At 40.3% G+C, this 22,605-nt stretch overlaps 1 protein-coding gene across 2 annotated transcripts in view; it reads left to right on the forward strand.

Moving 5' to 3' along the window:
- Positions 1 to 1,847: 1,847 nt before the first annotated feature.
- LOC311232461 (uncharacterized protein) overlaps positions 1,848 to 22,605 on the forward strand; it is a 66,817-nt gene continuing 46,059 nt past the window's right edge. For both annotated transcript variants that reach the window (XM_084319269.1, XM_084319270.1), the window contains exon 1: positions 1,848 to 1,967. In XM_084319269.1, the coding sequence (XP_084175395.1) occupies positions 1,943 to 1,967 (25 nt within the window). In that variant the 5' untranslated portion in view covers positions 1,848 to 1,942. The remainder of the gene's footprint in view (positions 1,968 to 22,605) is intronic.

Raw genomic sequence — 22,605 nt, forward strand, 5'->3', positions numbered from 1 at the left:
ACAGAAGCACGGATAAATCCGTGGCAAGTTGTTATTGCTTTTATTCCATTTTAATAACCTATTCAAGGTCGCTGAGCGGCACTGCAGATGTACCCTACTCTTTGAATTCGACAAAGTGCAATACCGGCCAGATCCTCTTAGGGGCGCTATCGCGATAATGCAGTGTTCCCTGTGGCCAAACGGTGGATTTTTTTTTTTTTTTTTTTACTTTCAATGGAGTTTTATGTTAGCTCGATTCTGGATCTGCAGCCTGTAGCTTGGATTACGTTTTGCATCCCAGATTTCACCATGCAATAAGGGGATTTATCATCAGCCAATGGGCATACCCCCCCCCCTTTTCATGCATACATGCGTGAGGATCGTGCCGATCATATGCAGTTTGAGTTTTAACTGGAGCGTATCTATAACCGAAATGCCATTGGATTTAACGTTATTAGCTATTAGCCCATTATCTCGGCTTCCAGGAAATATACTAGACCAAATCCGGTATAAAGCTTATATTCACGGCGCTATAAAATGAGAACGTATTGATGACATTTTTTTTTCTTTAAGCCATTTTGAAGGGACGGTTTATGGTCTCAATTCACAATGAGAATGGACAGATAGCAATACTATAAAGTATAGATTTAGCTCTACAAACAGCCCCACGTCTGTTTACATTTCCCGGTCCTCTTGAAATTAATTAGACTCATCCCAGTGGCCGCGAAAGTGCTGTATATTTGCATATCTTGTATGTCACAAATGTAATAGTACTGCATATATGTATGTCATAAATGTCATGATTAGTTTAGATTAGATGATTAGATTAGATTTTTATATCTGTATATGTATGTCATAAATGTCATTATGAATTGAAAATGGGGGACCCTGATGTAAACAAGACGAAAGTCTTTCTCTGGTCTGCATCCCCTTAACAATTGTGTGTATTGGGCTGTACTGTACTGTACCCATTCTGCAATCTGTTAATTAAAGTTTAAATAAACGCATTCATTCAAGATATCCGGCCTCGCTCGACTCCAATAGGGTATATCTGCAGAGCCACAGAGCCCAACGTCTGGGGGGGCTTCGTGGCGTGGACGGGTTTGAGGCGGGGCTTCGTGGCATGGACGGGTTTGAGGCGGGGCTTCGTGGCATGGACAAGTCTTTGCACTACTGCGCATGCGGATGAGGGGGGGGCTCTCTCGCTCGCTTTCTCTCTCGTTTACGACATACACAACTTTCGTCTTGTTTACATCAGGGTCCCCCATTTTCAATTCATCATAACATGACATACAGATAGACAGTAATGTTACATCTAGACATTTATGACATACCAGATCTACAAATATACTAGACATTTATGACATACCATATCTACAAATATACAGCACTGTTTGTGATACAAAAATAGTAGAGTATATATAGTAATAATAGAGTATATACATTTGAGGGGGAATAAACTGTACATTGGAAGAGGTCTACAAATATACAGCACTGTTTGTGATACAAAAATAGTAGAGTATATATAGTAATAATAGAGTATATACATTTGAGGGGGAATAAACTGTACATATACAGCACTGTTTGTGATACAAAAATAATAGAGTACATTAACCTGGCACACAACATACTTGTTCACATGTCATTTTTCTCACATACAGTAGACCCCCCAGTACTTTGTGAAGACGAAGATGTACACAGCTGTACCCATAGATATATATATCTAGTGTTCTATAGATATCTATGGCTGTACCCGCACAGTGCAATACTCCAATTCAGCCATTGGGTGGGTGGCGCTGCTGAGCGGTCCCCAGACCGCCGGACCTGAGAGCGCCGCTGGCTCTGCGGCTCTGCAGTTGCATGCTTCTCAAAGGAAGAGGAAGTGGTCGTCGCTACTTTGTGAAACTAGTTTGAATCAAATCAAACGATTCAGAACTGAACTATAGTCAATACCATCAAAAACATGGACGGTCGAGGCTACGGCTCTGGTAAATACAAACTTCTATGCTAAAGTACATTTGTAATCTATTATCTTTAATAGAGGGTCACGTTAGATTATCTGTATTTAACAAAAGGTTGAAATGCTAGCTAACGTTACCTAGCCGGCTAATGCTAATAGCAATTGCTTCGTGCTGATAGTTAGCGGGTAGCCGTGCAACGTAGCGTTTGATAGCAGCTTTGTTCAGAATTTGCCACAGCGGGTAGCTAACAAGCTAAATGGCGCACATTTATTTAGTTAAGTTAGCTACTGTGAACGGTGGTTAGCTAACGTACGTTGGCTATTCACGTTAGCGGATACACCTAGTTACACCTCATTGTGCTGAACTGAACTCTAGTCAATACCACCAAAACATGGACGGTCGAGGCTACGGCTCTGGTAAATACAAACTTCCATTCTAAAGTACATTTTAATCTATTGTCTTTCATAAGAGGGTCACGTTAGATTATCTGTATAACGTAAACAAAATGTTGAAATCGCTAGCTAACGTTACATAGCCGGCTAATGCTAATAGCTTCGTGCTGATAGTTAGCGGTTAGCCGTGCAACGTAGCGCATGATAGCAGCTTTGTTCAGAATTTGCCACAGCGGGTAGCTAACAAGCTAAATAGCGCACATTTATTTAGTTAAGTTAGCTACTGTGACGTACGTTAGCGGATACACCTAGTTACACCCCATTCTGCGGTTGGTGGATCAGGAAGAAATGTTATCTAGACCAATGTATTATTATTATAGGCCAGTGTTTTTCAACCTCCATGTGAAGGACAGCCAAATTGATACCCATTACATTAGGTCTCCGACCCTCGTCTAATTAGATTAAGATATCGGGGACCGCCGCCCCGTCTGAGAATAGCTTTGTTATAATTCATTGCACTTGATAGGGTGCAGGGTGTGTGTGCTGCAGGTCGGGTTGCCACCTTTGACGAATAGAAATAAGGGACACCTATCATCGAGCGTGCGCGTAGCGCGCCCGAGAATTATTTTGGGCGAAAATGGGCGGATTTTGTTACTTTATTTCGGTTTTAGGGTTATGTTATTTAATTATTTTGGGGAGCCATCCCCCCAAACTCATGAAATGCATAGAAATATATATATGAAATCTATATAAAACAATCTGACATTTATATTAACACTTTGATTGCCATGTGTTAAATTCATGATATACCATCCCTTGCCAGCTCTATTTAACATGGAGAAGTTCCCCTTCTTTGCAGGGCTATAACTTTTTAAATTCTATTGCTAGATTGCCATTATTAGGGCCCATTCAATGTCCTATATGTATTGTTCATGGTGTAGCAACGTTAAACTTTTTCATTCACATATTCATACTAAAATATGGTCTAAAGTATAAGTATGTTTTCATCTCTTTCTGCAGCTTTCTCCAGAACGTGATTTATAGCCCCAAATGCATTATATTGATGATCAAATACAGTTTGGTAGGAATCTGTGCGAGATCAAAAATTTCAACTGGATGTACTTCTAGGAGTTACTACACGTCATCTGATGTTGACCGGATGGGCGAGGGGGCATTTATAATTCCGTGGGCAACGTTATACCATTCATCTAATGTGGGTCATATGTTCATCATAGCAGTTTATATCGAACACGGTAATACTACACGCTAAAACTCACCCCAGTCTCCTCGGGCCGCTGGGCGATCAGCGTGGAGTAGACAGTTTTCCATTATGGGATGTCGAAATACCCGATCCATTTCCAGGTTGTATAATAGTATATACGTCCAAATCATGTTGTTTTTTCGAGTTATTTCCACCGATCGATGTTCACTGTGTGAAGACAGAGTCTCTCTAACATTAGCGAGTGCCCGGACCACATATGGAGTGAGTCCTGCTGGTTCAAAGGTTGACATCCGGTTTCGATCTGCCGATCGGCCACCAGATGGCGCTCTTGAACCGCTAGAGGGTTGAGAGGAGATCAGCACTGTGTGTCAAGGCTGCGGAGGGGAAATATGTTTTCGGCAGTTAAAGTGTTAAAAAGAGCTAGCCCCCCAAACCCCTAAAATACATAGAAATCTATGCATTTTGGAACAGTTACTATATATAGTCAAGAAAGCATTTAGTCATACTTAAAGTTTAAAGTGCTTTATTTGCATTTAACATTGTTTAAATAAATTGGCTGAACTATAGCCTCAACTTGAGCATAATACTGTATGCATATAAAGTGCTGTAAAAACAAAGCCTGGGAACACTTTTACTGAAAGAGGACAATAATACAATGAAACACTTGTGTGACCCAAATTAAAAGATTAATAAAAAATTAAGTGCAAAGAAGAGTAGGCTCCTGGCTGCCAGGGCAGGTAAATAGAAATACTGACATCTAGTTAAAACACAACCAGATTAATAAGATGTAATATCCCATACCGAATCAATCTCGGGAGATGTTTCAGTCATGAAGAACTGTGAGTGCCACCTGTGCTTGTGTCCTTTGCTGTTCTTATATTTCTGGAATGTTGTTCTCCTGATGCATGCTGTTTGAGATCAGTCAGTCCACCATGCGCCACAGAAAACACACGCCTACATACTTTGCAGTTTGCTTTGTAAACATCTCCACTGACGCTATCAAGCCAGTGGTTTGCCTCTTCCCACTCGGGTCTGTATTTCTGGAGGCGTTTTGTCTTTTTAGGACGCGGTGGAGTCACAGTGTCTGCTGTAGACATTTTCAAAGCGTCTTCGAAAAGAAATCATGCAGCGCACAGAGGATTGGCACAACGGCACAGAACTCTTCTTAGCAACGTGAAAACGCTAATTCTCATTGGTCGGTGAGCTGCTGAGCGCACGCCCATCATACCAGAGTTGCCAAGTCTGTTTATTTCCCGCAACTTTTGGACACACTTTTGCTTGTTTTTGTAGGTCGGCTCACTAAACTGGCAACCCTAAAATACGGGACAAAGGGCGTCCCGTATAGGGGTGGGACGATACATCGATCCAGATCGATATATCGATCTATTATCAATAATCAAATAGGATCGATGCAACGTAAAAAGATAGATTCATATTGCGATGCCGATACTTTTGAAAATCCGGCGACGTCATCGCCCCGCGCCCAGGGTACAAAATAGTTACACGCCCAGCGCCACTGGCTTGTAGATTTAATGTTTGGCCCAGGGTTTCCGTTAGAAAAAATTGTTGCCGGTCTCCGTGACCTGCAAGATTTCAACTACCGGACAAATGAGATTAATTCCGGTCATAGTTTATTGAGCTTTAAAACAATTGATAGGCAGGCTCATGTCATCCTCAAGGCATGTAGATTTATAATATTATTACTTAAAACTAGGCTACTTTTGCGTATACAGTCATTAATATATTCCAAATAAAATAAGTCCCTCGATACTCCGTCTCCGTGCTGCTGCTGACTTGAAATAAAATAGACCGCGTATGTGGCAGTCGGTCCGACACTAAACAGCAGTCTGTTATAATCACATTTTTATGAGCTAACGAATTCCGTTATATTGGACATTTGTATTAATTATATCAAGCGAAGAACTGAGAAAGCAGAGACACGGCAACATTATCGTGGTTTGCGTGACTACTCTCTCCACCTCAATGTCACGCGGTCGAAAAGGGCGCTTGTCTATTGGACAGTGGAAATGTGTGTGTGGCTGCGATCCTGTGTGTGCGCGCGCGCGTGTGTGTGTGTCTGTGTGTGTACTGCGGAGCCCAGATCAGCGGAGCCGAGTTTTGACATGGCATTGATCCATTGTTCTATTGAAGCACATTACCATTACCACCATCCTCTCGCTAAACAACTTGTAGACCACAGTGTTTTTATGAGTGCCCACAAGTAGCCGTTTTAATAATATAATAAGCCGCGCGCCTCGGTAATAATAATAAGCCGCGTTTTTTCTTCCTTCTTCCCAAGATGCACAGACATAGATAGAGAGAGAGAGAGAGATAGATAGATAGATAGAGAGATTAGATGCAGTGTGCTTGTTTTGCAGTGAGTGCTGCGAGCAGTGGTAATAATAATCACTTCCTATATTTGGTTCGCGTTTGGTCCGATGAAGCGAACCGAGACCTACGTTTTTAAAGCTCTCGCTGACAACGTCGTTGTCATTATTAGAAGCAACGAGGAAACAAATGTAATGATCGTTTCGTTCATCGCATAGGCTATTTAATTTTAGCCTATTTTAATACAATTCAAATAATCAAATTGTGCTTAGACTCAGGGAATTATTTTCACCGGACATTAAGACCGGAGAAATTAAATATGTCGGACTTCAAGAGATTTTGCCGGACAAATACCGGTAATTACCGGCTAACGGAAACGCTGGTTTGGCCGTCATAAATTAAGGTCTGGGCGCCATCTGGCGGCCAACAAAATCCACTGCATGGGTCGGCATTAATATGACGCGGGAGTGGTGAGTTGAAACGAAAGTGAAACTGTGTGTGTGTGTGTGTGTCTTTAAATGTAAATGAGATGCGCTCTGCTCGAGGTCATGGTGAGTTGAAAGTGTGTGTGTGTGTGTGTGTGTGTGTGTGACTTTAAATGTAAATGAGATGCGCTCTGCTCACGATGTCAAGTTTGTAACATGAGACGCACATGAGGTCTTACATCACCCTTTAGCCTACAAGAAAACGCTGCAATCGCGTTTTTGATTGTGCTCTGATATTTTACTATTTCGCATTTGACCAAATATGTGGAGAGGCATATTCCCTGCAACAGGTTCAAAGATAACTTCACATTTATTGGCAATTCGTTTCCTTATATCGCTTCCTCCAGGGTTCCTTCCAACTTGTGTTGACAAAACACCTGGGCTGCTCAGCTACGGGGAATCAGCGCTCTCTCTCTAGACTAGAAAGGTGCACTCAGTAGAGCACAGATGTCCACCAGGGCGGCAGCCACACAATAATAATAATAGATTGGATTTGTAATGCACTTTTGTGCTACACTACATGGTTAAAACAGTTAAAAAAATAGAAATAAAATAATTATTAGTAAAACAAATAAAATAAAATACAGAATAAAAATAAGATAAAAATAGAACATAGTTAATTAAAAACATAGTATAAACAGACAATTTAAAAACAAAAGCACAATAAAATTAAAATAAAAAGCTAACAGTCAAAGGCCTTTTTGAACAGGTAGGTTTTCAGTAGAGTTGTTCCGATACCGATACCAGTATCGGAAATGCCGCCGATACTGCCTAAAATGCTGGTATCGGTATCGGCGAGTACACGTAAATTCTAGCCTCCGATCCCATGATGTAATTTATCTCCTGCCGAGTCCTGCGGAGAGTGAGGATTATAAAATGAACATGTTTTAAAGTGTGATGCTGTGTCATTTTAACAGCAGATACACTTTCTTAAATTCCATTGTCCCCGACAGTGCGGTGTGACGGGGAGCTCGGACGGGAATCGGGATGTGTTTGGCTGGTGTTATGATAGCATTAGCTGGAAAGATAGCTAGTTGGAACAACATCCGCTTTAACGTTACATCAAATCAGATGATCGCCTGTCCTTTCTCCAGGACCTAACACTGTCCGTGACCGTCTATCAACAATAATGCACCCACGGTGAATTGTATTTAAGTTAAGTAGCTACGGACTAGCGTTAGCTGACTATTACTAACGTTATCAAATGTCAATGCGGGAAGACGAGCTAGGTCAGTTAGCTTAGCTTGATAACGTTACCGTGTCTAAAGTTGGTGCATAATCCAGCAATAATGGCTGCAGACCTGCAAGCAAAGTACAGCAAGTGCCAAAGGATAAGAGTCTGAGGCGGAGTTTCAAAAGAGAATGTTGAATATTTATTTTGCATCAAAAATCACAACATGAACGTTCTATCTGCCACTAGCTTACAGACTGAATAGGGTATATCTGCAGAGCCACTGAGTAGCGAGTGCAACACCGTTTAATGTCCGTGTGGATCATTGGAGTAGGGTATATCTGCAGTGCTGTAGCCCATACTCATTGATTAATGATACTAATACAAATCTATACAATCACCTGTTGTTGAATAAATACCATTACTTTCTAGTTATTACTAAAACACAGTATAACAGTAATTTATATAATTTTTTTTTTTTTTTTTTTTTTATGCACTGGTATCGGATAAATATCGGTATCGGCCGATACCCAAAGCTTAGGTATCGGAATCGGATCGGAAAGGGAAAAATGGTATCGGAACATCTCTAGTTTTCAGGCCTGCCTTCTCTCTCTATCTATCTATCTACCTCTCTCTCTCTCTGTTCAATGATTTAAAGTGGCCAAACGTTACAATATAAATACTAATTGGATTTTTGGCTGGTAAAAAATCTGCCCGGCTAGTAGTTTTTAAAATCTACCAGCCAAATGGCTGGTAAGTCAAAAAGTTAAGTTTGTTCCCTGCCCGCGCGCAGTGTTGTGAAACTCCGTTTAACATCAACAGCACACAGCAGTAGCGTCTAGAGCAGGGATCGGCAATAGGCGGCCCGCGGGCCGACATTGGCCCGCCAGCAATAATTTCTGGCCCGTCAGATTATTTTGAGAATATGATATTTATGTGACGCGCGGGAAATATTCACTCGGGACGCCAGGGTGTCTTTTATTGTGAAGCTGTATCTATCTACCGGTAGTCATCATGTCTGTCACTATAGCCAATTGAAATGCTAGAAATGGTCACGTGGACTGGGAGAACCAATGGAATAGTCCCACCGGGCCTGTGTATATTTCCCGAACGCACGTTCACTTCCGCGTTCGAGATGCGAGCGAGTTAAAAAGAAAACGGGGAAATATAACGCTTCTTTTAATAAACAGGAGCAATACTTAAAATACGGGTTTATCGCAACAGGTCGGTGATTCTTGCGTGCCGAGCCGACGTCCTCTCTGCATAATATGTGGCGACAACAACAACAACAACGAGGCAATGATGACAACTGTGTTCAAGTTGGCAGATAAAGTTCAGATAAAGCATTCAACGCCAATCTGGAATTGGAGGGCGGCGAGTGGATATGACATGTTTCAAACATTAGCAGGGATTTTGGAGGACTTAACAACAAACAAGGTATGGTGAGTCGTGTTTTCATGCATTTTGATCTGTGTTCATCACACGCCGCTGTGATCTGCAACAGCTGATCTGCTGTTCATGATGAATGAATGAATGAATGAAAACTTTATTTAACAGATTGCAGAATGGGTTATGGGTACAATACAGTACGGCGCAATACACACAATTGTTAAGGGGATGCAGACCAGAGAAAAACGTTTGTCTTTTTTCAATATCAGTATATTAAATTAGCCATTGTTTTTTATCCTGGCCCGCCAAGCAACGGCTTGGGGAAAATCTGGCCCGCGGCGAAAACTAATTGGCGACCCCTGGTCTAGAGCGTTACTAGAGCAAGACTAGTGTGCCTATTCTGTGACCCAAAACATGTCCCTGCTGTTTTATTCCGCAACGGGTCCAATGCATCTAACCTGCTTTGCAATCCTCGCCACTCCATTATGCCCACATTGCGTTAAAGATCGAAGATAACGTTACGTTAGCGTAAGCCAGTGTTTCTCAAAGTGGGGGGCGCGCCCCCCAGGGGGGGCGCAGAGGCATGACAGGGGGGGCCTTGAGATTTATTTTAATTTTTTTTTTTTTTTTTTGGATTACAGAAAATGATCACTAAAGTGCTATCTGTTGCAGCTGCACTGTTCTCCATGAAAATACCATTTCTCAAAATCTGAAAATCATTATTTAATAAAACACAGAAAAGGATCACCAAGTTACTCTGGATAAAAAAAACCTTTACAGACAACATTGAGACAAAGCTTCCTGACACATCTCCATCCAAACTCTTGAAATCTCATCTGATACCACCTAGAGAGCTAGTTTCAGAGTGTGGTGCTGAGTACCAAGTATCTCATGATGCAGCAGTTAAGGTGTTTATACCATTCAGCACCACATACAGTATCTGTGTGAAGCTGGCTTTTCATCCATGACGGCTCTGAAAACAAAATATAGGGCCAATTTGAAAGGTCACGATATTGGTGTTATTTCAATAAATTTAAACATGGCCCATTTCATGACTATTTTGTTGGGGGGAGGGGGGGGGGCCCAAAATATTTTTGTCGAATCGTATCGTGGCAGACTGTGTGATATCGGACAATATCGTATCGTTGTCCAAAGAATCGATATTGTATCGTATCGTGATGAAACTGGTGATTCCCACCCCTAGTCCCGTATCAGTTCAATACAGAACGCGTCTTTTAGTTTCCAATTACGGGACGATTCCCTAGGGCTGGGCGATAAAACGATAACGATGACTATCGCGATAAATTATTTCCTCGAAATAAACATGAAACGTGGTCGCAAAGTTTCGATATATCGCTTTTCCAAGCTTGGATATCAGCACACGCACTAACAACCAATCAGTGAAGGAGATAGCCGACAGTGAAGGAGACCCGCGGTGCACCACTGGGTAGAGAGGTAGGACTCTAGTAGTAAACAAGGCTGGCTAGGATAACTAGCTTGCACGGCACTATTTTATATATTTACGTGCCGAGTATGTGTGTGGCGTGAATTCTGAGGCCACGTTTATAGTAGGGCTGCACGATTTTGGGAAATAATCTAATTGCGATTATTCTGACAGATATTGCGATTTGCGATGCGATTATAACATATTAAAAAAAAAATTACAAGAAGAATGTTGCTGCTTTCTGTAGCAGGGCTGTACGCTAAGCTTTTTCATTAGGGGCACATTTTTTAATAACAATTTTACCATTATAGTGAAAAAAAAATATGTTCCTGCCTCATTACTGTGGTCCTTTTATTTAACATTTAAGTGCTTTTGTTGTCAGGTTTGTATCTTTTATAATGAACCAACTGAACTTCGTATTACCACAGCTGCAAACATTTCTTCTTTCATTGATAACGGTGTATTAACAGTGTTCATAGTCAGTATCTGCTGCACACTGCAACACAGCTCTAAGACATACACTAAATCATGCTCTCTGTTTCTCTTTCTCCCTCTCTCTTCCACACACACAGTCTCACACACACACACACACACACACACACACACACACACACACACACACACACACACACACACACAGCTCCCTCCCCGGGCCCCTGTAAGGTATTGGCTTGTGTTGCTACACGGACACATTTGTATGTTGCACCATGGTACTTCCTGGCTTACAGAGTACAGACTAGTAAACAAACACTGACTCCGTCTCTTATTATATGTGAACTAAAGAGTACAAGGTTTACACAACAGCCCACACCCCTTGTTTGATTGTATTTGTACCTGTACTACCTGCTGTCAGCTGTTTATCTCTCTCTGTGAGCTTGATTAGCTAGCGTTAGCTCACGTTAGCTAGCGTTAGCTCCGCGGCTAACCCTGAACTAATCAATGACTAGGTTCTAAAGCATTTCGAGTAGTTTTCACTGCACATAGAACTAGAAGTAGCCAAACAGCGGGAGCATTTCGGGAGTATATAACCAAAACCCAGGCAATTTCGAGCCCTTGGCTTGCCTTAAGGCAGTGGTTCTCAAACTTTTTACACCAAGTACCACCTGAGAACGTAGCTGGCTCTCCAAGTACCACCATATGACCGGCGTTAAAATACAGTCTATTCAGCTATGCACAGTTCACGCAGGAGGCAAATGTATTCCTAATACCATTATTTATTGTTAACTTTTGTCAGACACAGCCACAATGTACAAAGGGATAGCACTAGAACTAGCAAACGCTTCCACACAACTCATACAATGCAAGGGGCATTGAGAACATAATAACTAACATTCTCACATAGCAAGTGAGAAAATTAAGAACAACTGTATTTCAGCAAATGTACTTAATTCTCTCTATCTCTCTCTCTCTCTCTGTCTCTGTCTCTCTCTCTCTCTCTCTCAAGCAAGCATAGCAAGCAATTGTCCGTCATTCTCTCTCACACTCACACACACACACACACACACAATTATTTTGTTACAAAAACTTAATTTCCTGCATTCTGGTGCAGGAATTTTTGAATTTTTACCCTTTAAATGCCAGTGTTTGTGATGGGCATCACAAATTATTGTAAAAAATAAAATAACTCATATTCAAAAGTAAATTTTTCTGGGGGGGATTATTACAGGCTAGGCATGTGTCAATGATTAGCAGCAACACATATTTTGATGGATTTTTTGTAATGTCAGATTTAACACCAACTATTTTCAGAAAAGTGGGAGTATTTCATTTTTTATCGGACATTACAAGAAATCTAACAATAAATGGTTATGATCAGGGCTAGGGATGTCCCGATCCGATCACGTGATCGGAATCGGCGTCGATCACGTGCTTTTCAGAGTATCGGGGATCGGGAAAAAATAATAATAAAAATCGGCAGTCAAAAAAAGAAACATTTTATTCAACAAACATGACCATGTCCACGTCTTAAACTCATACGGAGGCCTTAGTTTTGGTTTTAAATTACATATAATATATCATCATTAATGTATTTATTGTCACACAGAGCAGAATAATTATCCACAACAAACACATTCCCCTTTAATTTTCACCGTTGCAACAAACATTCCCTTTAATTTAGACGCTACACGCTACACGCGACCACATTGAATTGATCACAACAACAACACGTCGCTCCCGAAACACGGTTAATATCCACTGACTTGAGCAGCTAGACTTAATGTCAGAGGTTTGGAACTAAGCATTTTAAAATATAAAGTCAAGCCAGTTGCAATGTTTGCAAGGAGGAGATTCCGCGTGGAGGAAAAACTCATGAAGCAGCAGGCTGGAGGCGAAGTTTTCAGACTAACTTTTCAACTGGAGGATAGGATAACGTTACGTGACTGAGGATTATCGTCGCCGTTTCAGACCAGAATGGACCATTACGTAAGTCGAACACTGAATGTATACTAATGTGCAAACATATATTGAAACTTTTAATATTTCTCATATGAAGCAGAAGCACATTTCTCAGGGTGAATGTAATAACAAAAGCCTCCGCTCTCGCGCCCCGGACTATTATACTAGGCAACTATTATACTGGGCTTGTCTTGCTCTGCCAGTTTCTGACAAAAATGCGTCAAAATTGATTACTAATGTGAAAGATCGGATCGGAAACGATCGGATCGATAGATATTTAAAATCACATGCTCGGGATCGGATCGGAAGCAAAAAAAGGCGATCGGGACATCCCTAATCAGGGCTGAAGTTGAATTAAAGATTTATGACTGTTTAGACTGCATTACTCTCTGTCACAGTGATCTCCTGGTTGTTCCCCACTTAGATTATCTAACTATCGCGCTGCCTCAACCAGAAACACTGGCCTGGCCTGCTTCTAAGTTCAGTGGCCTGACTGTAATTTTTTTTTTTTTTTTTTATATTATATAGCTTTTTTGGAAATGTTTTCAAGTACCACCAGCAGTACCACCAAGTACCACTAGTGGTACGCGTACCACAGTTTGATAACCACTGCCTTAAGGAATCAAATAGTCTGCCATTAGCTACATGCTAACATGCTAACGTTATAACGGTCGGGAAAACCTGGCAGCGATAAGGGAATTGAAAGTCACAGGCACGCGATTCCAGGTGCCTGTGACTTTCTATGAAGAAATTAGCTATGAAGAAACTTTACTTTTCTTCATAGCTAAATCAGACAGTCAGCCAGTCTATCAGAGTGAGTGCTCAGCCTTGGATAATTTAGGAGTGAAATGCGAATGCAAGGCTTGAAATAACTACTCGCAAGCCCGCCCAAATATTATTTACCAATCGCAACGGCCAATTAAAGGGGCAATTCGCGATAATCTCATCGCAGTGTACAGTGCTGTGTAGTCGGGTCCCAACTGCAAAATTACTGTATTACCCTGTATTATACACTTTTACTATCATGTAGACTATTCTGCTTTGTGTTTACATGTGATGTATTGTATACATGCACATTTATTATGTTCTTGTGTGATGTATCGCACATTTTATTGCTGTGTGATGTATTGCAAATGTTATTGCTGTCATCTTGGCCAGGTCTACCTTGCAAAGGAGATCTTGTATCTCAATGGGACTTCCTGGTTAAATACATTTTTTTTTTTTAATTGCAGGCTTGGCGATTTGATAATTGCATCATTCCAAATCGCGATTTCGATTAAAAAACGATTAATCGTGCAGCCCTAGTTTATAGTAGTGTGGGGTATACAGTGGACGTCATTTCAATATATTGGGGCGGAAGAGTGTATTTTAGGGTAATATTTAGTACATTGTCTGTCATGAGATACTCCGCTTGTCGGCTAACTGCTAACGTGCGCGGACTGATGACGACATCAACATTCGCAGCAGCAAAACAAGTCTATTATATATATCTATGCTATTAATAGCCCGTCCATCGGCGCCGGGCATAAGAAGTTAATTAAACTTGACAGACATTATATCGACGATAATTAAATCGAGTTATATGAAAATAATTTTATAATTTTATCGCGATAACGTTTTTGGCCATATCGCCCAGCCCGATTCCGTATTTTAAGGGACAGGTGGCAACCCTAGCTGCAGGGTGTATGTGCAGTAGGGCTGTCTTAAATACTTCGAAGCTTCATTCAATGGGCATGGGATTCGAATGGGAAAAAAAATTGAATATAAAAAAAAATATATATATATTATAAATTTTTTTACCTGCAAAATCTTGCACCTCCAATCAGGGTTAGAAAAAAAAAAAAAAACAAGGGCTTTTTTGCCCCCCTTGATTGATTTTCGGGGGCTTTTTTTTGTATTTCGGGGGCACAACATTTTTATAATGAAAATTAACACTTTGGCTGCCATGGGTTAAATTCATGATATACCATAGATTGCCAGCTCTATTTGTCTATGGAGAAAGTCCCCTTCTTTGCAGGGCTATAACTTTTTAAATTCTATTGCTACATTGCCATTATTAGGGCCCATTCAAAGTCCTATATGTATTGTTCATTGTGTAGCAACGTTAAACTTTTTCATTCACATATTCATAGTAAAGTATGGTCTAATGTATAAGTATGTTTTCATCTCTTTCTGCAGCTTTCTCCAGAACGTGATATATAGCCCCAAATGCATTATATTGATGATGAAATACAGTTTGATGGCAATCAGCGCGATATAAAAAATTCCAACTAGACGTACTTCTAGAAGTTACTACACGTCATCTGATGTTGACCGGATGGGCGAGGGTAGGGCTGGGCGATATGGCCTAAATATGATATCACGATATTTTCTGACCTTTCGGCGATACACGATACGCATCACAATGTTTTTATTTTTTTCCCCAAACAATTCATTATGAGGCTTACCAAGACAGTATTTGAGTTTGCAAGCTAACATTAAAGACAAAATAAAATACCCATGCATTTAGCATTTTTATATTATATATTAGATTTAGATTATTGGATTATTAGATTATATATTGCATATATTTAGCAATGAGATATTATATGATTTAGATATGAAATATGATGAATTGAAAATGGGGGACCCTGATGTAAACAAGACGAAAGTCTTTCTCTGGTCTGCATCCTCCAGTCCACTGTTGACTGTTGTTGTATTGAGCTGTACTGTATTGTACCCATGCTGCAATCTGTTAATAACGTTCTCATTCATTCAGTCGGCAAACAGAATCATTTTGATTGACAGTCGCGTCTGCCAATTACGTCACATCGCTTGCACCCGCCCTGCTGTTCTTAGCACCAATCGGCAAGCGCGTATTCATTTTTTACTTCCGCCATTGGAGAGCTCAATGACAATAACAATGGCAGCTCGCCGCGGCCGACGTTTAGCTTTTAGCTCCGCAGAAGGACTAAACGACTGGAGGCATAATGATTTTACTGCAACGGATGTTATAATAAAAGCCTTTCCATACATTTGTCTGATTGAAAACTTTTAACAGACCGCAGAATGGGCACAACTGAGTCAGCACGGGCTGAGATATGAACGACTAACGCTTGCTATATCTAGGTCGACCTCGGTCGTTGCTATCTAAATACGCTGATGTTATTGAAAGTGTAACTATATAACGTTAATGCCACAAAACGATTGCCTTTGTTATCATAAGTAGCTACTTTTGATGCAGTAGTGTGTGTGTGGGGCGGCGCTGTTCAAAAGTGTCAACGTGTGGACCAGATTGACGCGACACAAGCCTCTTGGTCAAAACATCACGATATCCACGATACGTTTAAAAAGTGTATCGTTAATGAACTGTACCCGATATTTATATAATATCGTCATATCGCCCAGCCCTAGGCGAGGGGGCGTTTATAATTCCGTGGGCAGCGTTATACCAATCATCTAATGTGGGTCAAATGTTGATAATAGCAGTTAGTATCGAAGACGGTAACGTTGCACGCTAAAACTCACCCCAGTCTCCGCGCGCCGTTGGGCGATCATCGTAGAGTAGAAATTTTATCATTATGGGATGGCGATTTACCCGGTCCATCTCCAGCTTGTATAATGGTATATACGTCCAAATCATGTTGTTTATCGAGTTATTGGCAATCGATCGCTATGTAGTGTGACGAGCCAGAGTCCCGGGACATGTACCGAGTGCCCGGAAGTAATACGGCCGTCCAGCAAAACCTCTACTGCGCTTCCTGTTAAGCGATTGCGCCGATCGGCCACCAGATGGCGCTCCTGAACCGCCAGAGAGCTCAGTGGGTCCTCCTGGTGGATCTCAGGCCAGCGGAGGGGAAATATTAATCCGATTCCAGATTTCTGAAATATTGATATTAAAGACGCTGTAAAGCGTCCTCGGCAACTTGAGCATGGCCGGGAATGACGCTTTAACACGGCTCCTGGCAGCCAAAGTGTTAACATAAAGATTATAAAACATTGTTGACACTTTTTTTTACAGTCTTCGTTCCTATGTTTGATAACGTAATGTTAATGTCTCCATATATAGGGCTCTACGCTAACCTTTTTCCCAAGGAGCACATGTGCTCCTAAATAAAATGTTAATAAATAAAATCTAAATACAAATTTAGGAGCACACAAAGAAATTTAGGAGCACAGTGACAATTGTTCAAGTAACACACTCACACACACGATGTGTGACATGGCTTGGTTTCATGTTTTGAGGTACCTTCAATTATCTGTAAATAATACATACATACTCTATCTAAATAGATTAAATATGATTGTCCCTGAGGGCAAGTTGTGTTGTTGTCTTGATATATCTACAAATAGCAGACTAATATAGCTGGTTGCCTCTGGATCAATGAATGTCTAATATTGAATAATATTATTTGCTATTTTATTTTTAACATCCCTAATTCCAACAGTCAAGAGGCTTGTTTCAAATTGATACAGCACTGGAACGTTTGAGTATAGGCTCTGGCCACAGTGGCCAGATCTATCAATGAAATACCGATACGTTGCACGCTCAGCGCTGTGGAATGAAGGAAATGCGCATCGGGATCGGATTTGGATGTTATTCTTTAAAGTTGTGTTACAAATGGAACGGTCTTTCCCCCGCCGAACACAAGTTACTTAACGTTACACAGGTCGCGCTATGCAGATGCTTAGCTTGCTAACGTTAAGATAGCAGTGTAACTTTATGCATGCTTGATGAGAGCAGAACTCTCTGTCTGTCTGTGTTCGCACCGCTCAAGCACCCTGTAACACGCAGCGGGCCCCGCCTCCCTCCCTCCTTGCAACAAACCTTGCATTCTACCCAAAAACTGAATTTCAGTCCAGTTTCTGAACTATTAACAGCGGAGCTGTTTTTGTAATCTTCACTCGTCTCGCACACTGCAAGTAAATGATTTTTCCGGTTCGCACACACACATATTATTAGGGGCAAATACGAGGGAAATGCTCGCACTGTAGAGCATATATATAATTATATATATAATTAGTAAACTGTCGGGGGCTTTTCTTGCCCCCCTTAACTGATTTTCGAGGGCATTTGGTCAATTTCCGAGGGCATTTTGCCCCAAGCCCCCGTTAATTTCGAACCCTGCGTCCAATGCAACGGACGTCATACGCCTCATTAACTCCGCCTCTCTTTGTTAACTACAACAAGCACATGGAGATTCCTCATTAACTCCTCTGTGTTGAATACAACTTGCTGCTTTTATAAAGCCTCAAATGATGGCTTACAATATTTCATAAAAGCAAAGTGTTTCGTTTGTCTAAGATTTAAAAAGGTTTAAACTTTACAGCACTGACAATTCTCTAGTATTTTTTTGTTTTACCTGTGTTTGATAAGACACCCAGTCAGCAGCAGTGTCCCGACCCTAGGGATGGGTACCTTTCACATTTGAACCGATACGGTACCGGTACCAGGGTTTCCGTTAGAAAAAATTGTTGTTATAAGACTATCACCAAAGCATTAGCGAAAAGACTTGAAACCATCACGCCGAAATTGGTAAACCCAGATCAGGCTGGATTTGTTAAGGGAAGATATGCTACCGATAACATCAGACGGTTATTAAATATAACCAATCATTTGAATCTAAAACAGAGGCCCTCTCTACTCCTATCTCTGGATGCAGAGAAGGCTTTTGACAGAGTCGAGTGGAACTTTCTTTTTAACGTGTTGCAAAAACTTAATATAGGGTCAAATTTTATCCAGTGGATTAAAGCAATTTATCAAACTCCAAAAGCAGCAGTTATTACTAATGGCAATACATCTGATCCGTTTCTCTTAATGAGAGGAACAAGACAGGGATGCCCAATGTCAAGCTCATTATTCGCAATAATAATAGAAATTTTGGCTGCATCTGTACGAGACAACATTAACATAAAAGGAGTGTATATCGATAAGGTTGAACACAAAATATCTTTATATGCTGACGACATTGTTCTATACATTGAGCAACCAGAAAACTCCTTATTACATCTGTATAACACAATCGAACAATTTGGAAAGTACTCAGGATACAAGATAAATTATAATAAATCTAATGCATGTCTCCTACATATGAAACCAACAAAAGAAATGCAGAAATCCTACCCATTTAGATGGTCACCAGGAGGCTTCAAATACTTGGGAGTACACTTTACACCGCAATTAAATGATTTATTTGAAAAAAATTACACTCCTCTTACAATTGAAATTAACAAGATCTAGGTAGATGGGACAAACTACCCCTATCCCTTCTAGGAAGGATAAACGTCATCAGGATGAATATCCTTCCGAGATTGAACTTTCTCTTTCAAAATGTACCCTGCTACCTATCTATAACATATTTTAACATATTGAATAAACGTATCTCAAAATTTATTTGGTCCAATAAAAAACCAAGGATTAAATTACTGACTCTTATGAAACCTGAGTCCATGGGTGGTCTAGGTCTTCCCAATCTCCAACACTACTACTGGTCAGCCCAACTTCGAAATATAGTATCATGGTCATTGGGAGGACCAGACTCACACTGGATACAGATAGAAGCGGGACAGGTTGATCCTTTACCTCTAAACTCTCCTTTTTTTATAAAGAATTTTGACAAAATAGAAAATATAAAGCAATATTTCACGGTTGTGAATACCCTATCTGCATGGAAAGATTGCTCGAAAAAGTTTGGCATAACTAAATGCATCTCTGTTTATTCACCTATTCATCAAAACCCTGACCTAAAAAAATATTTTCATTCAACTGATATAAACAAGTGGAGACACTTGGGGGTAACTCAACTTAAAGACCTTTTTCATAAAAACTGGAAATTAAAAGCATTTCAGGAGCTAAGAGAAGAATACAACATTCCTAACTCAGACTTCTTAAAATATATGCAAATTCAAAGCACTTTAAGTTCACTTACTAAAGAAAACAAGTTAAGCTTTGAAATGACAGAATTGGAAGAAAAACTAACTACCTCATCCACAATTAAAGGTAAAATCAGTGAACTATATGAAATTCTAACTAATGAATGCCAAACAGTCTTCCCAGCTCTATTAAGATGCTGGGAGACGGACCTGGCAACGAAATTTGAAGAAAACAATTGGCAAGATATCTGCGATCGAACTTTCTTTCCCTTTACAAGCAATAAGATCAAAGAAAGTAATTTCAAATTTATTCATAAATTCTACCTTACTCCTGTAAAAATGCACAATCTCGAAAGAAAACTCACCAAATTGCCCAAGATGTAAAATTAAAGAAGGAACATTTCTGCATATGTTCTGGCAATGTAGCAAATTGAAGCATTTCTGGAACAAGATCCACTTATTTACTAAATCTGTCATGGAGTTGGAATTTGAGTTATCACCATGTGTCTATCTATTAAATAATATAACAAACTGCCACTTAGACCAAAAGAAATGCAGACTGTTGGTATACATAACATATTTTGCAAAGAAATGTATACTTCTACTATGGAAAAATGAAATCGCACCAACATTCAATATGTTCATAGAACAAATATCTCAGTTTCTTCCCTTAGAAAAGATAACGCTTGAAAAGCACAACCAGGGTCACTTATTTCAAGAACTCTGGAATCCACTCTATACTCAACTGGAAACTCATAATGTAGTCCTATAAATGTGTCATATCTAAAATAACAGACGTGGAGTTTTATCAGATTAGATTAGCTGATCTGTTGAGGCTCTTTGTCTGCGTGTAAGTGCCTGGTTGCCTGCGCATGGCTGTCAAACCCTGCCCCCACGGGGTCGGGTCTGGGAAAGGGAGCTGAACACGCAGCGGCCCGGACCCTTCTCTGTCGGAGTAGCTATCGATAAGCGGGTGTGAGCAACTGGGTGCTATAAACTGTCACTGTTTACAATACCGACATTTGCACTTTTATTCCTTATTCCTTATTTACTTATGATTTACCTACTGTCCCTTTATTTTATTTTACTTTATTTTTATTATTATTATTAATTTTTTTTGTCTAATTGTTTATTTGTGTGTATGTGGGCAAGTGTATGTGTGTGTGTGTGTATGCCTGTATGCGCGTGTGTGCGTGTGTACGTGTGTGTATGTCCCAGTGTGTGAGTGTGAGTGAGAGATGGGAGAATGGATTGAGTGGGGAGCACAAGGAAAATTGTTAAAAATTGTTCATGAGAGTGACACTGAACATTCTGTAGATCTGTCGATTGAATGTGAAACCTCATGAAAAATAAAAAGATTTCAAACAGAAAAAATTGTTGCCGGTCTCCGTGACCTGCAAGATTTCAATCTACCGGACAAATGAGATTAATTCCGGTCATAGTTTATTGAGCTTTAAAACAATTGATAGGCAGGCTATATAAAGAATGTCATCCTCAAGGCATGTAGATTTATAATATTATTACTTAAAACTAGGCTACTTTTGCGTATACAGTCATTAATATATTCCAAATAAAATAAGTCCCTCGATACTCCGTGCTGCTGCTGACTTGAAATAAAATAGACTGCGTATGTGGGCAGTCGGTCCGACACTAAACAGCAGTCTGTTATAATCACATTTTTATGAGCTAACGAATTCCGTTATATTGGACATTTGTATTAATTATATCAAGCGAAGAACTGAGAAAGCAGAGAGACGGCAACATTATCGTGGTTTGCGTGACGACTCTCTCCACCTCGCAACGACTTATTTGCAAAGAGTATGGCGCTGCAGAGCAGCTCATTTAGCTGTTATTGGCTCTTTTCTGGGAACCGCACAGCAGCGCCCCCCACCCAACATTGGCTGAAAATGGCTGAATTGGAGTACTGCTGGAATACTGCATTGTGCTGTTGTTGCTCTGGCTCTGCAGCTTCACAAAAGTTCGCACACCCAGCAGTAAGCTCTCGCTGACAACGTCGTTGTCATTATTAGAAGCAACGAGGAAACAAATGTAATGATCGTTTCGTTCATCGCATAGGCTATTTAATTTTAGCCTATTTTAATACAATTCAAATAATCAAATTGTGCTTAGACTCAGGGAATTATTTTCACCGGACATTAAGACCGGAGAGATTACATATGTCGGACTTCAACAGATTTTGCCGGTGAAATACCGGTAATTACCGGCTAACGGAAACGCTGACCGGTACCTGTGAATCGATACCGGTACCCAACGGTACCTTTTTTCGGTACTTTAGTCTCAAGAAATGTAATTTACCTACCTCAGTCGTAAAAAAAAAAATCCAAACTTCAAATAACTACAATTTCGACAGTTTTCGGCTTGCCATTGCTCCGACTGCTTTGTTGTTGAATCAAGTCAAATCCTAGGTAAGCATATATTGTGCGTGTGAACGTTGACACGAAAAGAAAAAGGTAAAAAAATAAATCTTTTTTTTCTGTATCCCACTTGAATCGATACTCGGTAGTACCGGCGTGTTTCGGTTCGGTACCTCAAAAGTACCGAATTCGGTACCCATCCCTACCCGACCCATATACAAACATGTCTTAATAGAGCGTGCTTAATTAAGTCGAATTCTGCCTTTGTCTCTATTAACTATATATAAATATTTATATAATTTTTGCTTTATAGACTAAGGTTGCAACATAATTATGTAATGTCATTGGCTGTGTAACGGAGAGCAGCCGCCCAGGCAGCGCAGCTCCCAACTCATTATTAATTTAATTAATTAATCTAATCCACTTTATTTATAGAGCACATTTAAAAACAACAAAGTTGAACAAAGTGTTGTACAAGTCCCACAACATTAACCCTTTAATCGCCAAAAACGCTGTAGGACGTCTTTCCCCGCCATGCTCATTCTGCCAAAGACGCTGTACCACGCCTTTGATATCAATATTTCAAAAATCTGTGATCGAAATCATATTT

The sequence above is a fragment of the Notolepis coatsorum genome, assembly GCF_963971535.1.
Source record: "Notolepis coatsorum genome assembly, chromosome: 7".
Classification (NCBI taxonomy): domain Eukaryota; kingdom Metazoa; phylum Chordata; class Actinopteri; order Aulopiformes; family Paralepididae; genus Notolepis; species Notolepis coatsorum.